This window comes from Asterias amurensis, chromosome 21 (assembly GCF_032118995.1).
Source record: "Asterias amurensis chromosome 21, ASM3211899v1".
Lineage (NCBI taxonomy): Eukaryota > Metazoa > Echinodermata > Asteroidea > Forcipulatida > Asteriidae > Asterias > Asterias amurensis.
Window position 1 is genome coordinate 3,037,819 of NC_092668.1, and position 25,660 is coordinate 3,063,478.

The 25,660-nt window shown below is 37.1% G+C and overlaps 2 protein-coding genes across 12 annotated transcripts in view; both read left to right on the plus strand.

Annotated features, from left to right (window-relative positions):
- The first annotated feature begins 1,126 nt into the window (after positions 1 to 1,126).
- On the plus strand, positions 1,127 to 7,797 carry LOC139953285 (uncharacterized). The gene is made up of 4 exons (XM_071952765.1): positions 1,127 to 1,571; positions 2,889 to 3,535; positions 4,898 to 5,026; positions 5,780 to 7,797. The coding sequence occupies exons 2-4, from the start codon at positions 2,930 to 2,932 to the stop codon at positions 6,095 to 6,097; spliced, it is 1,053 nt and encodes a 350-aa protein (XP_071808866.1). The 5' UTR covers positions 1,127 to 1,571; positions 2,889 to 2,929; the 3' UTR covers positions 6,098 to 7,797.
- A 934-nt stretch (positions 7,798 to 8,731) lies between these two features.
- Positions 8,732 to 25,660, plus strand: part of LOC139952988 (protocadherin-15-like) — a 73,010-nt gene continuing 56,081 nt past the window's right edge. For 10 of the 11 annotated variants that reach the window (XM_071952347.1, XM_071952352.1, XM_071952351.1 and 7 more), the window contains exons 1-2: positions 8,732 to 8,853; positions 15,330 to 15,643. In XM_071952347.1, coding sequence (XP_071808448.1) covers positions 15,547 to 15,643 — 97 coding nt within the window. In that variant the 5' untranslated portion in view covers positions 8,732 to 8,853; positions 15,330 to 15,546. Of the gene's footprint in view, positions 8,854 to 11,508; positions 11,548 to 15,329; positions 15,644 to 25,660 lie in introns of those variants that run through there. The other variant, XM_071952348.1, reaches the window with a different exon arrangement.

Consider the following 25,660-nt stretch of genomic DNA (forward strand, 5'->3'; position numbering starts at 1 on the left):
CGGCAATTGAATAGTTATTTTGCTGTTCTTGTGTCGCAAGTTTTAAATAATAAATATTGAATATTATTTTGCACAGTCCGCCAAATGGGGAGGGGAGACAACGAATCTCTAGGGGGGGGGCAAGAATCCCCTGCCATACGGGCACAGGTCTTAATTGGTAGTGATATTTTAAAAGTGACTTCAATATTTTGTGTTCAAGATCCCGGGCCACCGTGGTGACGAAAATAGTTTAACCGATTTTAACATCAAGGTATACAATAACAAGGTTATCAGTAGGCCTACTGTAATCAGTTATATCTTTCGACACTTTGACAACTTCGGGTCAAAATTTTGGTTCTTTTAAGTCGATTCAAAACAGGGAACCCTTAAAATTAATCAGGAATGGTTTTGAGGATGACAAAAAAAAAGTTTCAAAATTGCCACTATCGTAGTGCTTTCCACTGGCCAGCAGGGAAATTTTTTTGGTTATTCTAAATCGAGTAAAAAAAGGAAATCCCGACCTTAAGTTTTTGAGGATGGCAATTCTATAATACAGAAGAACAAAATTGCGACCCATTGAATTTTTTTGAAATATTTTATTTTATTTCCGAGTCTCTGCGTCAACTTCATCAATTTCTTAGTAATTACTTTTTAGAACGATTCCGGTGTGACGGGCGGGATAGTATAAAACATTGTGAGAAACGGCTCCCTCTGAAGTGCCATAGTTTTCGAGAAAGAAGTAATTTTCCACGAATTTGATTTCGAGACCTCAGATTTAGAACTTGAGGTCTCGAAACCAACCATCTAAACGCACACAACTTCGTGTGACAAGGGTTATTTTTCTTTCATCATTATCTCACAACTTCGATGACCGATGGAGCTCAAATTTTCACAAGTTAATTATTTTATGCATATGTTGAGATACACTAACTGTGAAGGCTAGTCTTTGACAATTACCAATAGTGTCCACTGCCTTTAAATCTATGTTAATTCACCGAGTACGGGGGACAGATAGATCTATCTCCAGCGGACAGATTACCCTGGTCACCGGGTAAATAATTATGCCAAATAAAAGATTGGTCAAAGCACAGGACCCTTCTGGAAATGCCCTCTTTAGAATCCTCCTCCTCCAGCCCATGGTAATTTCTCATTGGGAAGGGGAATTTGTATTAGAAAATACTACGTGTAAGGACTCAAAAACCCTCCTCGGGACAACCATCGGGAATTACTAGCCTCGACACCCCTCACGCAATCTGACGGAGGTTTATCCACAAGAGGGCGCTATTTTTAGGCAATACTAAAAACCACAGTCACAGACTTGGAACCAAGTCTAGACATCAGACGACAACAAACTACATGTTTTACTACCTGCTGAATAACGAACTATAGTAAATACTGCAGACAAAAACAACATGGCGTCCAGTGCAACAACAGAGTTGCACATCTCTTCAATTGAGAATCGCTTAAAACATTGCTTTTTGATTAGTATGTGATCCCAATGCATTACCCAAATAGTGCACAACTGCTCTGTTTTTATTACCATGCCGTTTCGAGACACAAATTCTCGGCTGGGGTGCATGCTTGAAAAGCACGTAAGTATTTTCTTCACTCAGCTCAGCACGTTAAAAATTCGACCGCATGCATGATAATCGTGCATTATATGTTAAAGGAAAAGGAAATAACGGTGGGTGGGTGTGTGTGTGGGGGGGGGGGGGGGGTTAGAAAGACCTTCCTCCATGGAAAGATATGGTCAAGATTTATTATACATTGCTCTTTATTTGGATTGTTAGAGCTGTTATTTTGGGCGTTATTTAGGATGGATAACTTTCCGTATGGCGCCACCACTTTTTCACTCATTTTTACAAAAAGGGATATATCTATCAGGTAAATTAGATACTATATTATTTTATTTCGAATGAAAAAGTGGTGGCGCCATACGGAAACTTTTCCGTTAATTATTTATTTTCCCACTGTTTTCGATCTGTCTTATACGAAAAAGAAGGATTGTTGATATAAAATTAATGATGATATTATTGAAAGATTGAATGAAGAAAAGGGGCGGTTGCGGTGAGCATATGGCGCCACCACTTTTTCATTCGATATAATAAAATAGCATCTAATTTACCTCATTAGTCATTCCTCAATGTCAATGAGATATTATTATGGGTGCCCAGACTTAACACTTCCGTGCCCCATTTATAATTTCTTCAACTAAATTTAATGAGTTGACGACACAAAAATGATTTGACGGCGAGTTGACGGGAAGTCGGCGAGTTGACGGCAAGTAGTAGGACCGGATGTTCTCCCTTTTTTCTAAAAATGAGTGAAAAAGGGGTGGCGCCATAGGGGATCGTGGGTGGTGGACTTTATTTCCCGTATAATTTATTTAAAAAAGAATTCTCTTTGGAGAATTGCTCCCATCCTAAATTCTGACCTTTAAATTGAATAGAAAATTCAAGCACACATCTCATGGCGCACCTGGAACACTCGCGTACTTTTGCCCAGCAAAGGAACTAAAGTCGAGTGTGTAACTCAACTGTAGCGCGAGTAGCATTGTATTTGTAATATATCACTGATAACCAATCCATAAACCCCCCAAATGGCAAGTGGGGGCAAAGACATAGTAGGCTAATTGGGGCGACCTTTTGAGGAACTTCATCTTTGAGAGGGCAAAGCCATTTTCATTTTGCAAAGGGCACTTCCAATTTCCATTGAAAAATCATACATACAGTTTACAAATAGGACACTTTAAAAAAGGGCACCAATGCACTTACCAGGGCAGCAGAGGCCATGATCTTTGTCTTTGTGCAATTTCAGACCTGGTGTTTTCTTTTTTGCCATTTTCTTGAGTAATTTTTAAGTACATATTCTGCTTGAAAAGTAAAAAAATTTTTGCTTTGTTTTTACAGTCATTTGTGTGACGACAAACTTCACATTCTGATCTCAAACGATGATTAACGAAACGGAGATACTGGCCGTTAATTCCGCCAAACGGACCGGTCCTGTCGCCACGCTGTGTTACAGCATCATCTTCATCCTGACTGAAGTCATGACACAGATTGTGCCGTATTCGTTTATATATTTCAACTCAGAAAAAAAATTCCCAATTTCTTCAGCAACAATGATTGCTGCGATCGAACTTGCCAAGTTTATCATATGCTTCTTAGCCTTCTGTGGACACCAGCGTCGGGTACGATTCGTGCCGTCGCCATTCTTCTTTGCTCCTGCATTGTTCTTTGTGGCGACCGTCAATCTGTTCTTCTACTGTCTGAACTTTGTAACTCCGCCTACCTGGAACATTATCGTCCAGTCACGTGTCATCTTCATGATGTTCGCCGGTTATGTCATTTATGGTCGACCAATTGAGAGACGACAGTGGCTTGCTGTGGGTTCACTACTCTTTGCCATTTTGTTAGCAGGATGGTTCTGCCCAGAGGTAGATGCAGCTGTTGATATACAGAACAATAGCATCAAACAACGAGACAGCATTGTGTGGTGGACGGCCGCATCAATATGTGGGGCAGTATGTTCAGCCATTTCAATGAGCAGCTCAGAGGTAGTGTGAATTATTATTAATCCTTAAGCCCGGTTCATACTTCCTGCGAATGCAAAGCGATACGAAATTTGACGTCACAAATTCGCAACGAATGGCTTGCAGAGATTGAGGTGAGCTCAACTCTCTGGCGAGAATCGCAGCGAAAAACAGAGTCGTGACGACAAGTTCACATCAAATAAGCATTCGCAGGAAGTATGAACCAGGCTTTAGGCAATCAAGTTTCCTTTGTCACTCTGAAAATTTTTTCGAAATGAAGAGAGTTGTTTTCCGAACATGAAGCTCCTGGAAACCTTATTACTTTCTACTGCTCCCTACACTATTGGAGGCCCTCTCCTCCCTTGAAAAGACCATCTCTTTCATGGATGAGAAATTTCAGATTTTCATCTTAAGTTGGCCTTTTTTTCAAATCTGCTTGGTTATCAAAGAATGTTTTTCTTGAAATATAAAAAAATAATTCATGATCTTTGATCTATTTCTAGCACTCAAAAGCTAATTTGAATCTATAACTCCAGGGGTCGATTGCACAAAGATAGGCTTAAAGGAACACGTTGCCTTGGAACGGTCGAGTTGGTCTTTGAAAAGCGTTTGTAATCGTTTTTTATAAAATGCATATGGGTAGAAAGACGTTGTAAAAGTAGAATACAATGATCCACACAAACATGCCTCGAAATTGCGTGGTTTTCCTTTTACCTTGTCGACTAACACGTCGGCCATTTATGGGGGTAAAAATTTTGACTCCCATAAATGGCTGACCATGTTAGTTCGCACAGTAGAAGGAAAACCACGCAATTTCGAGGCAAACTTGTGTGGATCATTGTATTCTACTTTTAAAACATCTTTCCAACCATATGCATTTTATAAAAAACGGTTACAAACGCTTTTGTTTAGACCAACTCGTCCGATCCAAGGCAACGTGTTCCTTTAACTTTAGGACTAGTCCTAGAGGACTCTTTGGGAGTTATTGAAAAAACTTAAGGCTAGACCTAAGTTAGGACAAGTTAACTTGAGACAAGGGATTACCAAAAGGTTGGAAGTGCCATCAATACAATGGGCTTTTTTATAGCGCCATTTTATTTATACCTTCTACAAGCCTGTATGCTTCATTTTTAGAAAAGGCAAGGGCACCAAGGCATTTTCTCGTTTGTAAAGAGCACCCTATGAGGAAATTGTTAAATTTCTACTAGAGCATTTCAAGGGCACCAAGGCAATGGCAAGGGGCAACGGAGGCAGTCGCCTCCGTTGCCTCCGTGAAGTATCAGGCCTGCTTCTAAGATATGCATCTAGTTTCAGACTATTTCATTAGTAATGACTCTCACCCCTTCTCTTTGTCATCATGAACTAAAGATGCCTTTTTTCTTTCAGTACATCAGCAGAGAGGATTCTCGTCCTATAACGGAGAAGCACACACAGCTTCATTTCTTCGGCACCGTTATCGGCATCTTGTGGGCCACTCTGGTTACCGGCGGCAACCTGGTTGATACCAACGTAAAGGTAATTATTGTTCTATTCCTCAATGCCTGGCTGTCTGTATTCTATAAATGCTGAGATGTGTTGTGGCGAAGTGGTTAAAGCCATTATACACTTTCGGTACAGAAAAAAACAAAAACAAAAATCACAGATTTACAAATAATCTACAGGGTTTACAGAAGGTAATGGTGAAAGACTTCTCTTGAAATATTATTCATTGAAATGCTTTCCTTTTTGAGAAAACATTAAAACAATATCACTTCGCAATAGCGAGAATTACAGATTTATTTTAAACACATGTCATGACACGGCGAAGCGTTGGAAAACAAACCGATTGAGCCTAAATTTTCACAGGTTTGTTATTTTATATAGAAGTTGTGGTACACTAAGTGTGAGCCTTGGACAATATTGTTTACCGAAAGTGTCCAATGGCTTTAAGGGCACCAGACTCTAGCTCTGGTGCTTTTGAATAGCATAATGTGGGTTTGAGTCCCAGTCTTGCTTTTTGTGCCACGAAGCAAGCAAAGCCTAAAGTCCGGTTCATACTTCCTATGATTGCGATTGCAAATCAAATTTTTACGTCACAACGAATAATTGTCTTCCAAAATGCTATGCAAAATGTGTCGGTTGCTTTTTGTTACTCAATATTACTATTCAGTGTGCACAAATTTCTTTCAGTCAAAAACATTTTTCTCCGCAAAGATGCTGGATGGACTCCTTCCCTGATTTTATTATGTCTATTTACATACTCCTTTAACAATTTCTTTTGATCCACAGGTGTTTTTTCCGCTCGATTTCTACCTGTGTGTATTGACCATAGCCATCGGCACTCTAGGCGGTTTATCGTCGACAGCCATCATGGTGACGAGACTCTCTAGCTGTACAGAAGGTCACTCTATCACCACTGCATGGATTCCACCGGCCACGTTTCTCTCTTCCGCCGTCGGCTGCTCGCTGTTATTCCCCGCTCAAAAGTACTCCAACATTGTTATAGCAGTGTTAGTCCTACTTGTGGGTGCGGCTTCATTTCTGAACGTAACGGTCTCACCTTCACCGTCAGAAAAACAAAGTAATTGTACAAGACTGGAGGTCTGAGATGTCTCTTGTTTTGTTGTTAGTGATAATTTTCCTTAAAACTTGAATACTGAATCCATCAAATTCTAACAGCATGCATACTTCTGATTTCGAATTAATTTTATTGATTGCGTCCATGAGATCTGGGACCCTTTGCTTTATAATGTTTCAGGACCCTAACAGCGACCTCACTGAGGGTCAATAATGGCTGTGCGATGTACGCAGCTCGTACTTGCATGCATATTATCGTTATTTTACCTCAGCAATGGCAGTGTTCCAAGACTTGTCGCAAATCTGATAAAATTGTTGGAGAATGCAGATTAAATTATTTCGTAGGCATCAATTTTTATACGTTTTGATGGACATGTGTCTATTTTTTACTTGTGTATGGCAAAATTATATCAAGGGACGCATTTGTTAGACACTCATTTTAGATTTAAAAATAGTTCTTAATGCGTGAAAGTAGGAATAGATGCTGAATGTTGCTGGCTACACAAGTCATGCGGTATTGTTTTGCCATACACTCATTTTATTTAGTATAGATAATGTGACCTGTGACGTCGCATGTTTACCAAAGAGCCACAGAGCCTGGACTTCCTGCAGGCACGATTTGTACACAGGCTTATGGAAGAAAATATAAAATCTTATATTTTATAGAGATTTCACTGAGTAATTCCTATCAATTTTTGCTATGATCAAAGGGGGCACATCTCAAAACTTGTCCAGCTTTTACTTTCATAACTCTTTGATTGATGCGAAAATTATGACACAAAATGTCAACATACCCATAGGACCAGTGTAGTATCTTGCCTGCCAGAATACTCAAAGAATGTACAAGGTCACACTGATTGTAAACAGAGTTTACATGGTAAATTGTTTCATATAAAAGAATTAAATATCTCTCTCAGCAACTTTGTATAAAAGTAGCAGTATTTGTTTTTTTCAGGCTCCTTTTTCATTCTAAAATTTGTGTACGTATTAATGGATTGTGCATCAAAAGAGTTTCTGGAAGCTGTCACAACAGCTGGCGTTGAAAACTATCCCAGAATAATTTTTATATATTTTTTTTCATGAAAACTGGAAAACAATCATACAGCTAATCATACCTGTATAGTAATTGATTTTTTTCAACAAGTCTAACTTTAAAAGTACCCATGTTTATACAAAACCCAACAATTTAACCAATTTGGAATACATTTATGTTTTCGATGGATCCAATTCGCAGTAAGAAAACTAAGTTATTGAAGAAGACTGATACAATCATGTAAACAATAATAGGTTTTGTTGAATCATTTGGTTTTGCCTGACAACAAACAGTAAAACATTTATAGTGAAATTTGGAGTAATTTTTTTAAATTGAAGTAAAGATGTTTTGTAAGTTAATTGAAAAAATCCGGTTTGCATTATAATGTAAATGCTAGGCTTAAAAATCTGTTGATAAATAGATAATAAAATAAACTGCACAGAAAGCTTTGTAAATTAAGTCCAGTTCAATTATTGGAGTGATTGTCAGTTCCGTTAAAATGTGTGAGAAAGAGGGAGTTTTGTTAACTAATCTTTAGAGATTTTTATCTCTAAAATTTTATAAAAGCCTTTAACTTTCCCACAAAGAGTTCTCGATGAAAAGTTCAACATTAAAACAATCTTCATTGAAAACAGGCTGTAAGTTAAGGCAATATTCATCATACAAAGGGTTTTTTCAAATAGCTAAGGTAGAAGAAATGGCTTTGGGCGAGTAATTACAGTTTGGGACATAAAGTCTCCAGCATTTTAAAGTAATTAAATGATTTTTCTTTTAATATTCAAATAATAATTCGTTTCAATTCGCTTGTTTTACTATCCACACCATCCTACCAAAAAGTGGGAATTTTAAAAATGGATCCTGTGATTGAGTTTGAAACCTATAGGGACCTATTAGTGCACTATTACATTATTTTGGAGCAAGCGAAATAAGCAATGGTGTTTGGGGTCTTCAGCAGATGCCTTCTTGACCTTGATGGATAGGTGTGAAGTTTAATCTCAATAGTTATTTCACTTCACTTTGTTTTCCACACAAATAGATGAATAACAGGAACAACAGAAACACACATACATCATAGTTTTTATGGACGCAAGTATTTAATATAAAAGTGTTCTCAAGCAGAACATTCTAGGCCTACTCCAGAGGAATTAATTTCTAGTGACAACTTACTTTGGTCTAATTAAACCTGTCACTGTACCAAACGCTGACAACAGAGGGCGCTGTTAACATTTATTTACTGCTGACTTTTTAAACAGGGACATTCCCATGCAGTGAACAAAAGGTAAGCTGGATTATTTTTAGCTTTTAATTAAATTGGGGGAATGCGTAAACGGTACCTTTTTGCCATCAGCATGAACAAATTTATGTTTGATTTTTATTGCTGAGCTCATTTTGTAGTAATTATTGGAAAATAGTATTAACTGGAAGAAAACGCCGCCTTGCATGCAAGTCTTGCCTCAATCATGCCTCAAGGAAGGAAGTCGGGAGTTTTTGTCACAATCCTCACTTTTCTACTTCATATTTGTAAATAGCGCCCTCTTGTGATCAAGAATTTGTTGCAAAAGCAGACGACGAAAAGCAGACGAAATTTTTTTCCCGTCGTTAACAAAAACTAGATAGACGTCCGTGTTCATTTGAAGTCGGTGTCTGAAAGCATCTGAAAGATGGCAAGTATACCTGTCGCTTTGTGCTAAATCAATTGACACTAAAAAGGAAAGAGGATGACATACTTCGCAGTGAAAGTTTGAATGAAAAGGTAGGATAAGAACATTCTATATTATTTGCTGAAACTCGAGTTGTGTTCGGTTTTGTAGAGGGGAACTCGGCGAAAATTGTGGTTGTGATGGTGAAATTTTAATGAGCGGCAATTATTATTGGCTTCGTGTTGCATTCGCTGTTCGGTGTATGCGGTTGTATTGTACACCGTGCAGGGATACTGGCGTACATGTAAGTCAGTGCCTTGTTGCTGAAGCTACTTTTACTTTACTATCCCACATAGTTGTGATAACTTACTTACTTTGCGTAACCCTCCTCCTGACAGGAGGAGGTTACGTTATATAAAATCGCAACTATAGCCTAGCCCACATTGTTGAGCTGGTAAATGGATCACTTTCACCATGCATGGCATGTTCACATAGTTCACAGTCGCCACTGTGAAAGACTTGTTATAAAATGTTAAAAATGAAAAGAGCTATTTACAGCTCAACAAGGACTGTGACTGGGAGTGTGATAGGACCGATGTTAAAAGAGAGCAATTTTTATTTACAGCTATCTAAATAGGCCTATCAGCGATATTCTATCTTGGAGTGATATGTCATGTCTGTCGGCAAGGCCAAGGGCAGACCCTTTTCCCACTAAAGGGTCAAATTTCGAGTGACGCTCATTGGTAGTGTGTACAAACGCACGAGTGCTAATTTTATTTTTAATACCGGTATGATTGATTGTGTGCCACGCATATGTTTAAACACTCTCTACATAATCTTTATTTATATCACACGCTAAGTCACATAGCCACATGATTTGCTCTCTTAGACTCATATCAATCGGAATGGATTAAACATTCCAGGAATTTATGAATTCACATTATATTTTTATTTTTTCTTAATATAGTTAAAAAGGTAATTTTTGTTAATGCATTTTCATTCCCATCGAGAGTGAAATTTTTATGTGCATCATACGCAATATTGATCTGGGTGTAACCATATTTTGTATCAAATATTTTTATTTTAATACCTACTGATGAGCTTCAAGGGGAAACATAGGCCTCTGTTTTCATGAGTTATTGAAAACACAATGACTACTCTAGATGCAGACGAACATTTGAAGCAAGTAAATTTGTAAAGATTCCTTAAACGAGATATTGTTCGGTATGGCTACTTTGAACAGTGAAAGATTTTCCTTGTAAAGTTGACAAAAATTATACTCAAATTTCATTTGCTACAAAACAATCACCAATTAGCATTTTGTGTGCAAAAAAATATTCATTCTATTGCTACAGATGCAATATTGGCGGACAAAATCGTTTCCTAGCTGCAACTTCAAAAGTTAAATTGGTACAATGTAATGTACCCTAAAACTGGACAAACAAACGAATGAATGACATGAAGTATTAATGAAGAGTAGACCGGATAGATAACAAATCTTCGTCTCACATTGTTTGTTTTTGTTTAGTGACGTGATCAATATGTACAGAGCAAACATCATCCATTATTACTCTCATCGTTATTGATCTAAACCACTGATTCATAAATCGTCAAGTAATGCTGAGATCATTCTGCATTTAGTACATCTCATCGCCACTACTCATGGGAAGCTATTAGACAATGTGACCTTGAGAACATCTACCAAATGACACACCCATCTATGTGTTTCGTACACCTATGTGGACATTCTATTGTTCTGTCTACTTAAAAGAAAAAACACGGTGTGAAGGTGTGTAAGTCCACATTCAAAACCCTGCCATGTTTGGCCCTCATTTGTTCAGTCAGATCCACACTAAGATGCTTTGAGAAATTAGTATTCAAGCCCATTAAATAAAAATTAAAAAGAGAAAAAAAAAAAAACCTTCAGAATTGTAAAATTTGTTCTGGATCCAGTTTTATTGAAATAAGCATCCAAATATGTAACCAGTGCTTTCATCCTTGTTGTTTTTGTTTTGTTTTGTTTTCATTATAGTAATTTATAATAATTTATGCAACAACAACCAAAGCCAGGAGCCTACTTGACGCACAAGGCACCCCAGCTGTCGCACAAAGTGACCATGCACTGATTGGCACACGTCCTTTGTCATCACACCCACCACCCTTCCATGCACCAAACCTAAGCAGCTTAAATCCCATCTAAAGTCTAAGCATGGTCTAAGCAAAAACATTGAATCGAACAACCCTGTAGTACTAAACGCGTGTAGTATCCCAACCTACCCTGGATCAATAGATGAGTGTACCATGTACACAGTGTGCATGCGACAATACTTTCTGGACAGTACACTTGTTCACACCCTTATAACGGTTTAGAGAGGCTGGTTTAGAGGCTACCGTCAAACAACAATAGAGTCACACTTCTTTTTGTAAGGGCACGCCACACCAGCTGTTTCCTTTGTGGTATAAATATAATACTCAGATTTTGTATTATAATAATTCAGAATTATAGAGTAGTCGGAGCGTTGCAAAAACACTGTTCTCTCAATCAGCATCGGGGATTATTTGCTATTGGAAAATCACAGATTGGATTTAAATCTATCAATTCGTTTGCAAAAAACCAACTTCATCCGAACTTGCGAGTGTAAAGTACATTCCTGATATGAATTTTGGACAGAGGCAATTGTGATATTAGTAGCTGGAATAGAAAGTCACTGTGTAGAGTTACAGTTGGGACTTTTGCACACTGTGCTGGAAAATTTAGCTTAGCTCTGGCTTGGAAATTTTTACTAAGAAAACCCAGGAATACTTAGGTAAGTGATGTCCAACCCTTTTTATGTATAACATTGACTATACCACAATATAAACCAATTATTTGAAGTTATTGCCCCCCCCTTTTTATTCATTGATAAATTAAGAAACTAACATTAGTAATGATTAAAACTTACAGGAACATCCTATCCACTGCAGGGACTTTAATCATTAATGAAAACAAAAATTACAATAGGCTCTAATTTCTTTTTTTCTCACAAGTATTTTGATGAGCTTGTCGACAAAGTACTCCAATATTTAGAAAAAGACTTTCCTCTATGAGAGTTATTTTTGCTTTTCATAAACAGATTCAAAATTATGTACCTTTTTATATAATTTAGGTATTTATTTTTAAAATTGAAGTGAGATGTTGTCAACCAAAACTTGTGGAGATTTTAATTTTTCACAAAATCAAAATTTTGTTTTGGGGTTTACTAAATAACTGACTAGAGCAGGGTGACCACTGGATTAACACGTCATGCTCTACCAGAGATGCTGTCTAGCCCTTTGTTGACAACGGTCTCCCTATTTTGTCAAGATCATTATTTGTATGGGGCTGCCAGTCAGAAGCCTTTTCACCTGTAACTGCCATATAGTTAGGAATCACATCCAAGTTTTCGATACAACCTGGGAAGTGGCAGCGGTGGGATCACCCTGAGAGGAACTTTCGTTGTAGTAACCATCCAGAATGCATTGGATGAAAGTACATGTGCTCCTCTGCAGTCTTGTTATCAGACATGTCGTCTTGTATTTTCGCCAGTTTCTTTACGCCATGAGTGTTAGGTTGTATAATTTGCACCTGATAAACGCTGACATAACCAAGCTATTTTGTTATCCGCTCTGTCAGTCAAAATTGGTTCTGGTCAGGCCAGCATGAAAGGGGAGGAAACCTGACGTGGTTCAAACACCTCTGCTCATCAGGCCGTTTTGTGTTCTCACAATTTACCTGTGAAATCTTATTTGTCATTCTGTCAGTTCACGTCTGAAACAAACGCTCCTGGCAATCCAATTACTATGTCTTGATGAAACACTAGGGAGAATGAGACAGGAAGTCAGTAGCACCTGCTCAATGGCTCCGAGGGTGACTAATAAAGCATCCAGAGAAAAACGCAAAATTACTTCATTTTTTTATGAGAAATTAGAAGTAGCTGTCCAAACATTGTATGAATGCAAACAATTTTTAATGGTCTGACGGTTCGACCCAAGCAGAGCCTTAAAAAAACATAACAATTCGTTTTTGTATTGTTACCTAGAAAGCTCAATAGCCAAATAAGTATACGGATTATGTTGAAAAAGCTTTAAAACATGCTAACAGACAAACTCTCATGTAATAATTTCAATAGAAATGCACGCACACCCCCCCCCTCCCTTTTCTTTTGCTGATCAAGTTAACAAGTTTCTGGTAATTGGTCTGTATTTTAATATTAAAATGGTAAATAACTTGAGGAAAGACCCAAAATGCTGGCAAAGGTTAACCAGAGACTGTAGCGTTTCATCAGTTAGTACAATAATGACCTCTGGGCACTAATTGCTAGACTCTACTTACTTATTTCAGTCTACCATCAATATCCCCCATGGTCAGGGATACTTCTTAAATTCATGGTCATTGTCATTACCAGTATGAAGTACTTAAAGACACTGGACACTATTGGTAATTGACAAAGACCAGTCTTCCCACTTGGTGTATCTCAACATATGCATAAAATAACAAACCTGTGAAAATTTGAGCTCGATTGGTCGTCGGACTTGCGAGATAACTATGAAAGAAAAAACACCCTTGTCACACGAAGTTGTGTGCTTTCAGATGCTTGATTTCGAGACCTCAGACTTTAAATCTGAGGTCTCGAAATCAAATTCGTGGAAAATTACTTTTTTCTCTAAAACTACGTCACTCCAGAGGGAGCCGTTTCTCACAATGTTTTATACCATCAACCTCTCCACATTACTCGTAATCAAGAAAGGTTTTATGCAAAAAATGATTTTGAGTACTTACCAATAGTGTCCACTGCCTTTAACATACCATCAATTTGATAAATTGTCGAGGTATAAATATTAGGAAGCATCAACTGGTGAGAAAAGGAAACAAGTATTGAATATGTTTTCTGTTTTATTTTAAATAATTTTGGTTGGGGCCAATTAATCTGAAAGATACCAGTGATCAATTTACACAGAAAATTTTAATTTAAGTATTGTCAGTTCGTATACAACACCATCGTCAAAAATGAAGCTCCCCCTGCCTTGAGGGAAAATTGGCTAGAACAATATTGTCATGGGAGGCATGCAATGAGTTTCCATAGCAACTCCAAAGCACACTTGAGGATCATGGTGTATATATAGAAGGCCTAGCGTAGGATCGCCCCCCGTTTTGTGTATCAAATTTGTCTAACAACTAACGATGCATCATAATCATGGCTTTTTACACATCAATATGATTTTACACAGCACATTTAGTTTTTTAAAGAATACAAAAATACTCATTTAGTTTTTTACATTTCAGCCAGAAAAACAACTAACTTGTGTAAATTTTCAAATTGATTTTGGTTACAAAAAAAAACACTTTGTCAAGAATTGTGTCGGCCCAATTTGTAGTATCATGCTGGTTACATTTTGGGAATATTTCTACACTTTGAGAGTAAATATATACAAGTATACTACAAATTTAATAATGCAACCAGTCTCAGGCCTTGAACTTCTCTCTTGAAGGGGGACAGCAATTTTCCTCTGATAGGGGCACTGTTATGGGGAAAATGTGAGTTTGTGTTGGAAAAGCACAGGGCACTACAGCGATTGCTGTGGTTGCTGTAAGTTATTTTGAGGCATGCGGTTTAATTACATATGTAGTAATCATATCTAAACGACTGACTTTCCAAAGAAGCTTGGATGTATATGTAGACAATGTTTTTCCTTGAACTCGTGAGTTGCATTGCACTCTTATATTTATAGAACCACCCTGTTTTGTCAAAGGAGGTTGGGGTTAATTAGAAGGATCGGCCAAGCGTATCTCCTTTCATCCTTGCTGAATAATTAATCACAGTTACCGGAAGTAAAATTTGTCTCTAAAAAGCGAGGGTCAATAGACGTAAATTCATCAAATTCTTAACCAATTTTCTAATGGGCTTGGCTAAGAGAGAATATATATTTAAAAAAAGAAAATTAAAAAAATTAACAGAAATTTATCTCCATTGGGACCAATGTTCTCCCAGTGCAAAAGGTATCATATAAGGCCAATTGCATTGCCAATATGCAAAAAAAACCACCATTCAATATAGGCTATAGGCCTAAGTAAAGGTCTAAAGGCCCTTTTTCTTGGGGGGGGGAGTGGACTATTGATCAAATTCACAAAAATCATAAACCATTTAGAATGCCCAAGATTGCGCAGTAGGGCTAGAAAAACCAAAGATAAACACCAAGAAAGAAAGGATTTTGTTTCAATTAAACATGCCTTATGCCTTAGCCAAACGAGAAGTCCCCTCAATCCACTAAGTGAAAGTTGTTGCCGTGGTCAGATCCTACCTCCCCAGGTATAGTACTTAATAATCAGGGCATTTCTTGTTAAGTAGTCTCGGAATTCCAAATCAACTCCGCGACAGTAGTAGCAAGACAAGATCTTAAAGAACAAATCTACACAGCAAAGTAGATGGTAACTGCAAACTGACATAACTTCCAATTTCGGTTTTACCCTTGTGTTAGCACTGTAAATACTCAGTACTTTCCTGAGTTCTGTGAAAACAAATCCATTGCTTAACATCTCTTAAACTTCCAATTCTTTACAATTTTGGTCTAGGTTAACCAAGTGTTCATCCAAGTGTTCATCCACTCCTCAAAACCTTTCACCGACCATCCTCTATGCACCATCTAAGATGATGTCTTCCAGCTGTAGATGTTTAACTCTCCACAGATCTGCAGCATCAACAAAAAGTCAGCAGTGAGATTGCCATTGCTGGAGGAGAAGGACCTGTAAAGTTCTTGTTCGTTGGATTGATGAAGACGGAGTGTAAATAATGATGGCACACAATAGCAGAATAGATAGACTGCAGTGTTTACTCTGTGTCGTCGTTGCTATAATTCTTCTCAACATATCTCAACACCAGTGTGAAGGTATGCATTATTTATTTTATACTACTGTGCAAGTCTCAAGCCGGGCTTATTCTTCCTTGCGAATGCAGTATGCGATACAAATTTTGATGTCACCAAATTTGCAATGAATAATACGCAGCCCTGATTCGACCAGCGAAACTGCGTGATGGGCGCAAACTTGACATAAATGATCATTCTTACATCATGTAGTGTTTCAGCTCTTTTTTTAAGGGTCCACTCACAGGCCTGTATTTGTTACTTATTATTAGAAATTCTGAAGGAACAAAATAATTAATCTACAATATTAACCATTATTTCCACTATATTAGAGTTATTGTAATTTGAAAGTGGAACTTCAAATTTTCCTTTTCATCCCTTACTTATTTTCTCTTTTTGGGCTATTTTTACCTAATACTCGGGGCAATGTTACTGTTAGGAATAGCACCGTTTGGAAAGCATCATACAAAGGCTGTCAAGTTTAGGTTGAAATAGCTCAAGAGTGTCAATTTCCTTTAAGTGGCAATAGATCCCATGCTCTGTGGGGAGCTATAATTTATAATTTACTAAGGCCTGCTCGGTTTTCACAATGTCAACCATCAGTACAAAGCCTTCTATATTAGCCTTTTAGCTGGACTGGCACGTACACTTCTACGCTATAAATACACATCAGGCAACTTGGCAAGGATTAATTGCACCCATACAGGTGACAACGAGTTCATTAGGCCAATATTGATTCTAATCATAGGGGTTCCCCCCCCCTCCCCCCCTTGAGAATTTCATGAGGATATGGTCGACACAATTGCCGATATTCTAATCAGCATCTCAAGTGTTGCATAAAAAGTGCAAATTAATTTATGGCCATCTGTTTTAATTAACCCAAGCTGTACGTATGCAGGTAGTTTGGTTGTGTTGCCCAATTTTAAAGGGCAGGTATACGTTTGGTAATCACTAAGCTTGGGCGATATCGATTTATTTTATTCACGATATATCGCCGACAATATATCGCGATATTCGATATAATCGCGATTAGTTAAATTTGACATCATCAGTCTTCAAGCTCCCAGTGAAAGTTGTAGAAGAGACAGTCACAGCATAAGAGAGGTGTTCTAATGACCTATTATTCTGGTTTTACTCCAAATCTATGGGGTGCATGATGTCTCAGCTAGAAAATACATCCCGATATTGCGATATGTAATCGATATCGCGATATATCGCAATATATCGCGATATTTTGATAAAAACCAAATTGATCCGATATCGAAATCGTTTCCAAGTTAGTATCGCGATATTCGATAATATCGTGATATCGCCCAAGCCTAGTAATCACTCTGAAAATTAATTGCAGTAAGTAATAGCTGCTTTCGATATACATGTAAAGCATTTTGAGAATCATATCTCTTTGAAGTAATGTGGTTATGGGAATCCCTAAAAATTTGAATCTGAGAAACGTTTCTGTCAGATACCTCTCTCAGTTTGTGTATTCCAATTAGGGGTTCTTATTTATTTATTTCTTGTTTATCCTGGGAAATCCATTCTGTAAGAAAAACTCACTGATCTCCCATGGATCCCAGCTAATAACAATCTACAGAAGTGCACTTAAGATCTTCTTCCACTCTTCCATTTTCCCCTTTTTGATTTGGTTTTTGTTTTGTTTTTTCCCCCAAAGATTTTATAGTGTACTGATGATCAGTACATATTAAAATCGTCGGGGAAAAAAACAACAACAACAAAAGTGATGAACAATGCTTGATCACCAATTGCAAGTTCCATGTTGGATATATTGTTTCCATTCCCACTGAAGTCACAAACAACCTTTGTCGTTGTATAGTTATCCTTCTGGATCCTTCATTTAAATAAATTTCATGGTACTGATTTCAATGGAGGCATAATTTGATATCTCAAACCCAAAGATTTTATAGTGTACTGATGATCACCAACTGCAAGTTCCATGTTGGATATATTGTTTCCATTCCCACTGAAGTCACAAACAACTTTTGTCATTGTATAGTTATCCATCTGGATCCTTCATTTAAATGAACTCCATGGTTCTGCTTTCAATGGAGGCATAATTTGATATCTCATCTACTTACTCTGCGACATTGAATTTGTAATATCTTTTGAGATGGCGTTGAGATTGAAATACAACCTGGCTGAAGGCCAGCCTGATCCAAAAGGTTTCATTCCATTGTCAGGTCTCATATTTAGGACATGTTTTTCTACGTTAATTCATTTTTCCACTTGAACTGGAAAATTTCAGTTGATTTATTTGAACTCGGCTATGAAATTAAAAATTATGACCTACATGGATTGTTAAACAACCTGAAGAAATTCACTAATTTGACAACACATTTATACAACAAAAAATAACAATTTTGAAAAAATTCATGCTCCTGTATCTTTCAGTTTGGAAAGTAACTTTCAAGTTGAACAATTTACTAAAGCTTGTATTGAATCTACACGCAACTGTAGATTATGTTACGAATCTACACTTAAGTGTAGATTCGTAAAAATAATCTACACTTAAGTGTAGATTCGTAAAAATAATCTACACTTTTTACAAATAGACTGACGTCACAGAAATAATAAAATAAAACATAATTACATAAAAAAATGCATTCTGAGCTTTCAGAGCAATCAACTACTTCTTCACATGCAATGAATAATTGCATTTATGAGCCTGAAAGTTTGGACAAACTAAGTTACATGTGACTATCGCGTGCGTGACATTTTCCGCACAATGTCCCTGAAATATTCACAATCGCACACATGTACGAGTGCATGCTCGGAAAATGTGAACCCTTCGGGAAATGTAGTAATATACTAGTTTTATTTGTTATATGACGTTAGTTCCCGATTAATGTACATTTTGGTAAAAGGGTTGTTTCTGGTACAAGTGACATTTATTTGAACTAAATATTATAACAATGCAAGGCTCAACAACATATTTTTATTGTTTTTATGGTGGATAGCATGAAAAAAACCTTCATAATTAATTCAACCAATTGGCAATAAAGACTTGGGGTCATCATCCTCCCCCCCCCCCCCCCTCCGAAAAAAAGACACTAGACACACCAGCATGCTGCAATAATGTTTAAAGACGTTGTACTGGTGGATCCTTGACACACATTGCTAATTATGAAATGAGTGCAGTGTCTCAAATAATACAACCATGGAGTGATACAACGGAAGTCTGTGCGTGAAAGACAAATCCATGTTGGCTGGTCGATCCTTTCCTGAAATTAAACTGCTCTGTTGTTAGATAGGCAATAGGCATGTTGTACAATTAACCCTTTGATAATAATTTGAGGTAAATTTGAAACCATTCAACACTCTGTCTATATGACACATTTGTCACTCTCTTTAAGGATTCAAAAACCATAAAACATGCAGTCGTTGTTTCCATCAGAAAAGGTAGGAAGTATGCCATCGTTTGTTGCCATGGTTACACACGAAAATTGTGCTGTTCATAGAGAAGCGAGAGAAGGGCAACGCCCACGTGCTCCTTTTGTCATAACTCTTGTGCTCAAATCTAAAAGCGTTCAATCCATCTTTGGCTTTTAACGTCTTAATACCAAGGGATATGGCTGTGCAGGCTGTGCTTTTTGTGGCCAGGCTTGCCAGAATTTAATTGCAGACATGTAGGAGCCCATGAATAAAGACATAAACTTTGATATATATTTTTAAATGTTTTCCAACTTAAACAGTATTCAGTTTTATTTTGAGTTCTTACATGTAGGCCAAGAATTTATTTTTGTATGCAGGGCTTGGCTTTGGGGTAAAATCCCATGTCTGCAGGGATTGTACCTCAAAATGGACCAGAAATATTTATCAGGACCATGATCAAAATGCAAAAGAAAAATGCAGACTAAGTTTGAAATGCATAGTTTGTTATTTATTAGAATGATTTATGTCTTTTGTCTCCATGGGTATTGGTCTGTTAAATACTTTGTTACTTAACAGAATTAAAAGGCTTGAACATAATTTATTTATGTTTGAGATATTTACAAATTGTTGTTATTCAATTGAACAAACAAAATTAGAGCAGGCCTTAACCATAAATGGTTGTCATTTTCAAGGTGAATCTAATATTTGTCATCTTTTCACAAACAGTTAAATCCGATTCACTGTGTGCTCAATAAGTGATCACACAATTTGCCAATGATTTGATGCTAACTAAACAACAAAAGAATGCTTTATCTTTTTTAAATGTATTTTTTGGGAAAGGCTATATAAATTTATATCAAAAAGGGCAGCAATCAGCCTTATTGATGGTTTTGAATTCTACATAGGACCTGCAAGAGAACCTTGAGGGCTAATTTACCGGACACTTTTTGTTGTTTGTTTTTCAACCTTGTGCTTAATGGATGGGTGGCTGAACATTACATTGACTTTTGTAGTTGTGTAATGTTGCCTTGCAGAGCATCGAGGAGGTCTATCTACCAAAATATATTTTTTGTCCATTATCTATTTTAAAAGGTTAATCGAAAAGTTGTTTTCGTTGTTCCATTTGAGTCCTTTTTCTCATCAATAGAGCAAGATCTTTACGATTAAAGAAAAGAAAAGAGATAAATCTTCTCTTTTCGCATTATGGCTCTATTCAATTAAAAACAGTTTATATGTTAAAAACTGTGTTCTCATTTGATTGTTGTACTTTTACATCGTGATTCTGAGATGTTCTCATTATTCTCATGTTTCAAAGGGCAAGACTTTCTCCACTAATGCATTATTGATTTGAAGCCATATTCCAGTTTTCTGATCAATAGTGCGGTTTCTTTTATCACATCACTGGAGTGCTCTAAAAAAAAAAAAGAAAAGGCCATGCAAAACCTTGTCTCGTCTGTGTGTATAAATGCATCTTTTCGCATAAAATAAGATTTGTTTTGCTGATCTGGTATTGACCCCGTTTGCACGCACATCACACGCGGCGACTGTCGTACGATCACCATTTCGGTTGGCAGTTATGTTTACGTGTAAACGCTGCGTCGTCTAAAAATGTGCACTTCACTTCAATAACGCATAGTGACATTGCCTACCAGTATGGCGCCTCTGAGATATTTCTGATGATGACATCAGGTCAATAGGCATAACTGCTTTTGTGCTTTTATTGCTACTTTTTCTGCTACAGCTTTTCCAAATTGACCTCTGATCATTTCTTGTTCAAGAAAGCTATAAATTGGAAGTAAAGGTAGTAACGAAAAATGTTAATTTAAAAAATGCACACAGATTGTCCAAGATTTCGACAGGCAAGAGCAATATTCATAGAGCCTCTAAAACTCTATACTAAACACAAACAGGCTGTGACATCTCTCACTGGAGTTAATTGAGTTGTTATGTCAAAACAGGTACATATTTCAATGACTAAATATGTCAAGAAATAGCTTAAGTCCTCACAGGCATTATGCATATAATCATTCTCACCAGAGAATTGAATTGTTATGTCAATACAGGTTTACAGGTTTTCAATTACTATAATGTCAAAAAAACAGTGGGTCCTCACCTAGGCTACATTGTACATATAGACACGTTAATAATTCATTACAACAAAAATGTTGGTATGCAATAATTAAATTGGGTGGAGCCTCATATTTGTAAATTATAATGACCGACACAAATTAATGATGATCAGTGGTAAGTCATTACTCCTCTTCTCTTCTGCAAAAACACATTATTTTGTAAATATAATAGCTTTTTTTTTAATCTTCCAGATTAATTTCTTGATTAAAGCTATCTGTACCATGTTGCTATCAAGTTGGGACAGTCACAATCCGTCATCAACCCACACACTGTAGGCCTATTGATTTCTTACGAGATTTAATCACTGCGAAATGAACTGTACACACCCCTTCCATGTCATGTCCAATCAGCCATTATCTGCGTCCCAATTAGAGGATTACATTCTGCTCTTTAAAGATTCCCGTGCTAGGTTTCAGCATCCATTTTGATTAACAATCAAGATTATTGAGTATTTTACCTTAGGCCTACATATTGTACAAATGAACTGTCAACCCCAATAAGCAATTAAAAACACGCTGGTATGACTCTAGACATAATGGTGTCTTTGGCTAGCCTTTAATTGCGTCGATGCCCCGTTAAAAATTTCACCAAAGATGCTCTGACTCTGATGTCCTGGACATTTTTTATTTCCTAGAGAAATCAAGGAGTGGAATTTCAGGCTTGTCACCATCAATCACTCTCTTAATACATCAATTTCCTTCAGTGATTGCCTTTCCTTCTCCATGGTTTGGATTTCATGAACCCTGATACCTCTGGGCCCAATTTCATGGCTCTGCTTACTGGTGAACTCTGCGCTTGGGATCATCATTTCTCGCTTACAGACGGCACAGACTTTTTTTGCGCTAGTTGTAAGCGAAAATGTGAAATATGCACCGGCATCCTACTAACCTGCGAAATATGCAAGCACAGATTTCCTGCTTTTATAATTGTAAGTGCCGATGCTTTGCTTAACTTAACTTCTTGGCTTGCTTATAAAAGCAGAGACCCATAAAATTTGGCCGTATTTCATATGGCCTCATTTTCAAATAGCCTCTAAGCACAAAAATTTGCTACGCACAGAATAGTATTGCTTAGCAGAAACTGGTTACCAGCCAAAATTGCATTGACTTTGCATTGTTTTGGCTACATACAACCTAAACCATAGTTCATACTTTCCAAAGCGAATGCGATTCAAATTTTGACGTCACAAATTAGCAACAAATTGTTTGCATCGGTTGACTTGTGCTGAACTCCTGCGAAACATTCCCTGCGAAAACATCCCTAATGTCAAAATTCGTATCGCATGCGCAAGAAGTATGAACCAGGCTTAACTGTCACAGGCTCCAATACTATAGACCTTTATCATGGTGCAGCCATCTTGATTTTCTCCCATTGAAATCAATGTCACCAAACCGAGGTTGGAAGAACAAAATAGTCTGGTTCCTATTTGCAAAATGATTATTATCATTCATTATTCTTATTCGATACGAGGAACAAGACCAAGATGGATGCAGCATGATATAGTGGGTTTCAGATTCTCCAGCAAACCCAATCTTATTCATCTGCCAACAATTTAGTATCAATACCCTCGTGTTTAGTAATTGGTTCAACTTAATCAAATGTTAAGTCTGCGGAATTTCATTGATGGAGTCTTTAGGGTCAGTGTTTACACTGTCACCTGAATTCATTATCCTTTAATTATCTGGTGTAGTATGTGTTTGCATAGGTAGTTGTAAAAGCAATCACTTTCAGAGTTTGTGCAAACAGAAAATCAAATAGAAAAGTAATCATGTATCCAGTGTGTTAAAGTATCTACCCCAAGATCTTTGTTAGCATTGCTGGATCCAGGACCAAGTGGTGCTACACAATCAAACAATAAGATGACAGGATTTGAACCTGCGACCGCCAGATTAAAATGCAACATATTTATATTAAGTAACACAGACCTCTTCAAGAAAATTATCATAAGTATGCAGACTTAATGCTAAATTGAAATACATCAACAGAAAATTGACCAATATTATTTTGTACTTTCAAAGTGGACGTTTTGGGGTTAAGTTTCACACTCCTGTCAACAATAATTAAATTCCATAGAATTTTCAATTCAACAATACAAAGCAATTAATTCTACTCTTGGAAAATTGCATTTCTGAGCAAGGCTATATTTACAGCACTTATCACTTATTGACATTTTACAGCAATACACGTACCTTGACATTTCAATGCAAAGTGTTTATAGGCCTGCCTCTTCTTCTACAATAATATGACCGACATACTGTATGCAGTCAACAAATACTGCAGGTTGGATGGGATTCTCCTGTATGAACAACAAATTTGTCAAATTTAGAGGAGCGGCAATTCTTCTCTCTATAGACATTTTCTTGAAAACAGGACACAAAAACCTGCAGTTCCGTCTGGAACTATAATGCTATGAGAGTATGAGTTGACGATTTCGTCCTTGATTTGTGCTGACGTTCAGACATAAATTTGAAAAGGTTACAATTGTTGTTATTTTGATGAAGGACGTGATCAGAAATGTCATCAACAGCATACAACACAGGTCTTTTACATGTGTTTGATTTTAATTTTACAGTCCTACTATTAGTCCGTGCCAGTCCACAAGTTCTTTAGAAAATAATTACATTAAGGCATACTCATCTTAAAGGATTCAATTGATTTCAAATTGAATTTCATCCAAGTTTAGACATTGCATACTATATTTAGAGGTTGACATTTGTCATGTTGTCTCCTACAAATTGTCTAAATACAGTTATTTTTGGGAACATAAACTTTCATGCTAGTTGTCCAGTGTCCACATAGTGACTGTTTGAGAACAATTTTCATACAAATTGTCAGTGGAAACATTGATTCTAATATACAAAAGATAGAAAATACTATTTGTTTTCATTAGTTTGTTTTACCCTCAAGCCTTGTATACTCAGTACTTTCCTGAGTTCTGTAAAAGAAAATCACAGGCATATTACTTGGGTGGGATTCGAACCCACGACCCTTGCAATTCTAGAGCAGTGTCTTACCAACTAGACTACCGAGGTTGCCCGGTAGCTAGAGGTAGTTCGAATCCTATGTTTTGGCAGCGGGTACTGCAACGAGATACAAAGATACAAAATACTATTTGTTTTCAGTAATTTTTTTGGTTTTACCCTTACACCGATGTGCGTAACCCTTGTATACTCAGTAATTTCCCGAGTTCTATGAACAAAAAATCACAGGCATATTACTCAGGTGGGATTCGAACCCATAGCATTCGTTGCTTGTTTTTACTTGTAGCTTCAGATGAGTGTGATTGCATGCCTTTATTTCAAATGAAAAATCGAGACACTAGCCACGCCGTCTCCCTGATTACATTTCATGGTCATCATGCCAAATTACATGTGATTAAAGCCATTATACACTTTCAGTAAACAGTATTGTCCAAGTCCCACACTTCGTGTATCACAACTTATATATAAAATAACAATCCTGTGGAAATTTAGGCTCAATCGGACATCGGAGTCGGGAGAAAATAACGGGAAAACCCACTCCTGTTTTTGCGCGTTTCGCCGTGTCATGACATGTGTTTATAACAAATCCGTAATTCTCGTTAACGAGAATTTATATTGTTTTACCGTTTTCTCAAAAAGTAAAGCATTTCATGGACTAATATTTCAAGAGAAGTCTTTCACCATTACCTTCTGTAAACCCTGTAAATTATTTGTAAATCTGTGAACTTTTTTCTTTTTTTCTGTACCGAAAGGGTCCAATGGCTTTAACAAAATATATGATGCCGTGCAGTAGCAGCGCTATATGGATTACTGCTACGCAGAGCATCACGTGCATCTTATCCCCCGTGACAATACATTACCATTCGGCAGACCTAATACCTGACATCTGGTGTATTACTGTTATGACTATTGATTTTCTATTTTGTGCAGCTCCAACGATGCTTTTAATCTTCCCACGCTGGTACATGCAATGACAACAATTTGAAATTTTACATATTGTTACCTTGGTGTACTGCCATTAAATAACGTAGCGCACGGACACAAACTTAAAATCTGTCTTAGGGCATACTTTTATCAAGCCAAACATAAAAATGAAGAATTGACAAAAACCATATTTTTTTAACTATAATTTTAAGGATGTAATAGGGCTCGAATTTGGGGGAAAAATCCATAAGACCACAGGGCTGGTAGTTTAACAATTTTACTGGACCAGAAATTTGTGTACAACAGAACAGAATAATTTAATTGCTTGAAGACTGAGCACCAGAAGATATCCCAGACTGAAAGTCCACAATTGAACACAATTTGTTTCTATACTCGAGACATTTCACAGAGGTCATCTGAAAAACACAAGACAGCAGTCACAGCTTCTGACTGACACCCTGAATTTTGGGGGGGGCTTTAGGTAGACCGCCAACAGCCTAGATAGCTATGGTTGCTGGCATTGGTTCAAATCCCGGTTTAGTAAATTTTTCTTTGTGCAACCCTAAATTATTTCTAATTATGTAACCAGTCAGTTTCCCTTGAGTTTAGTTTTTGAGAC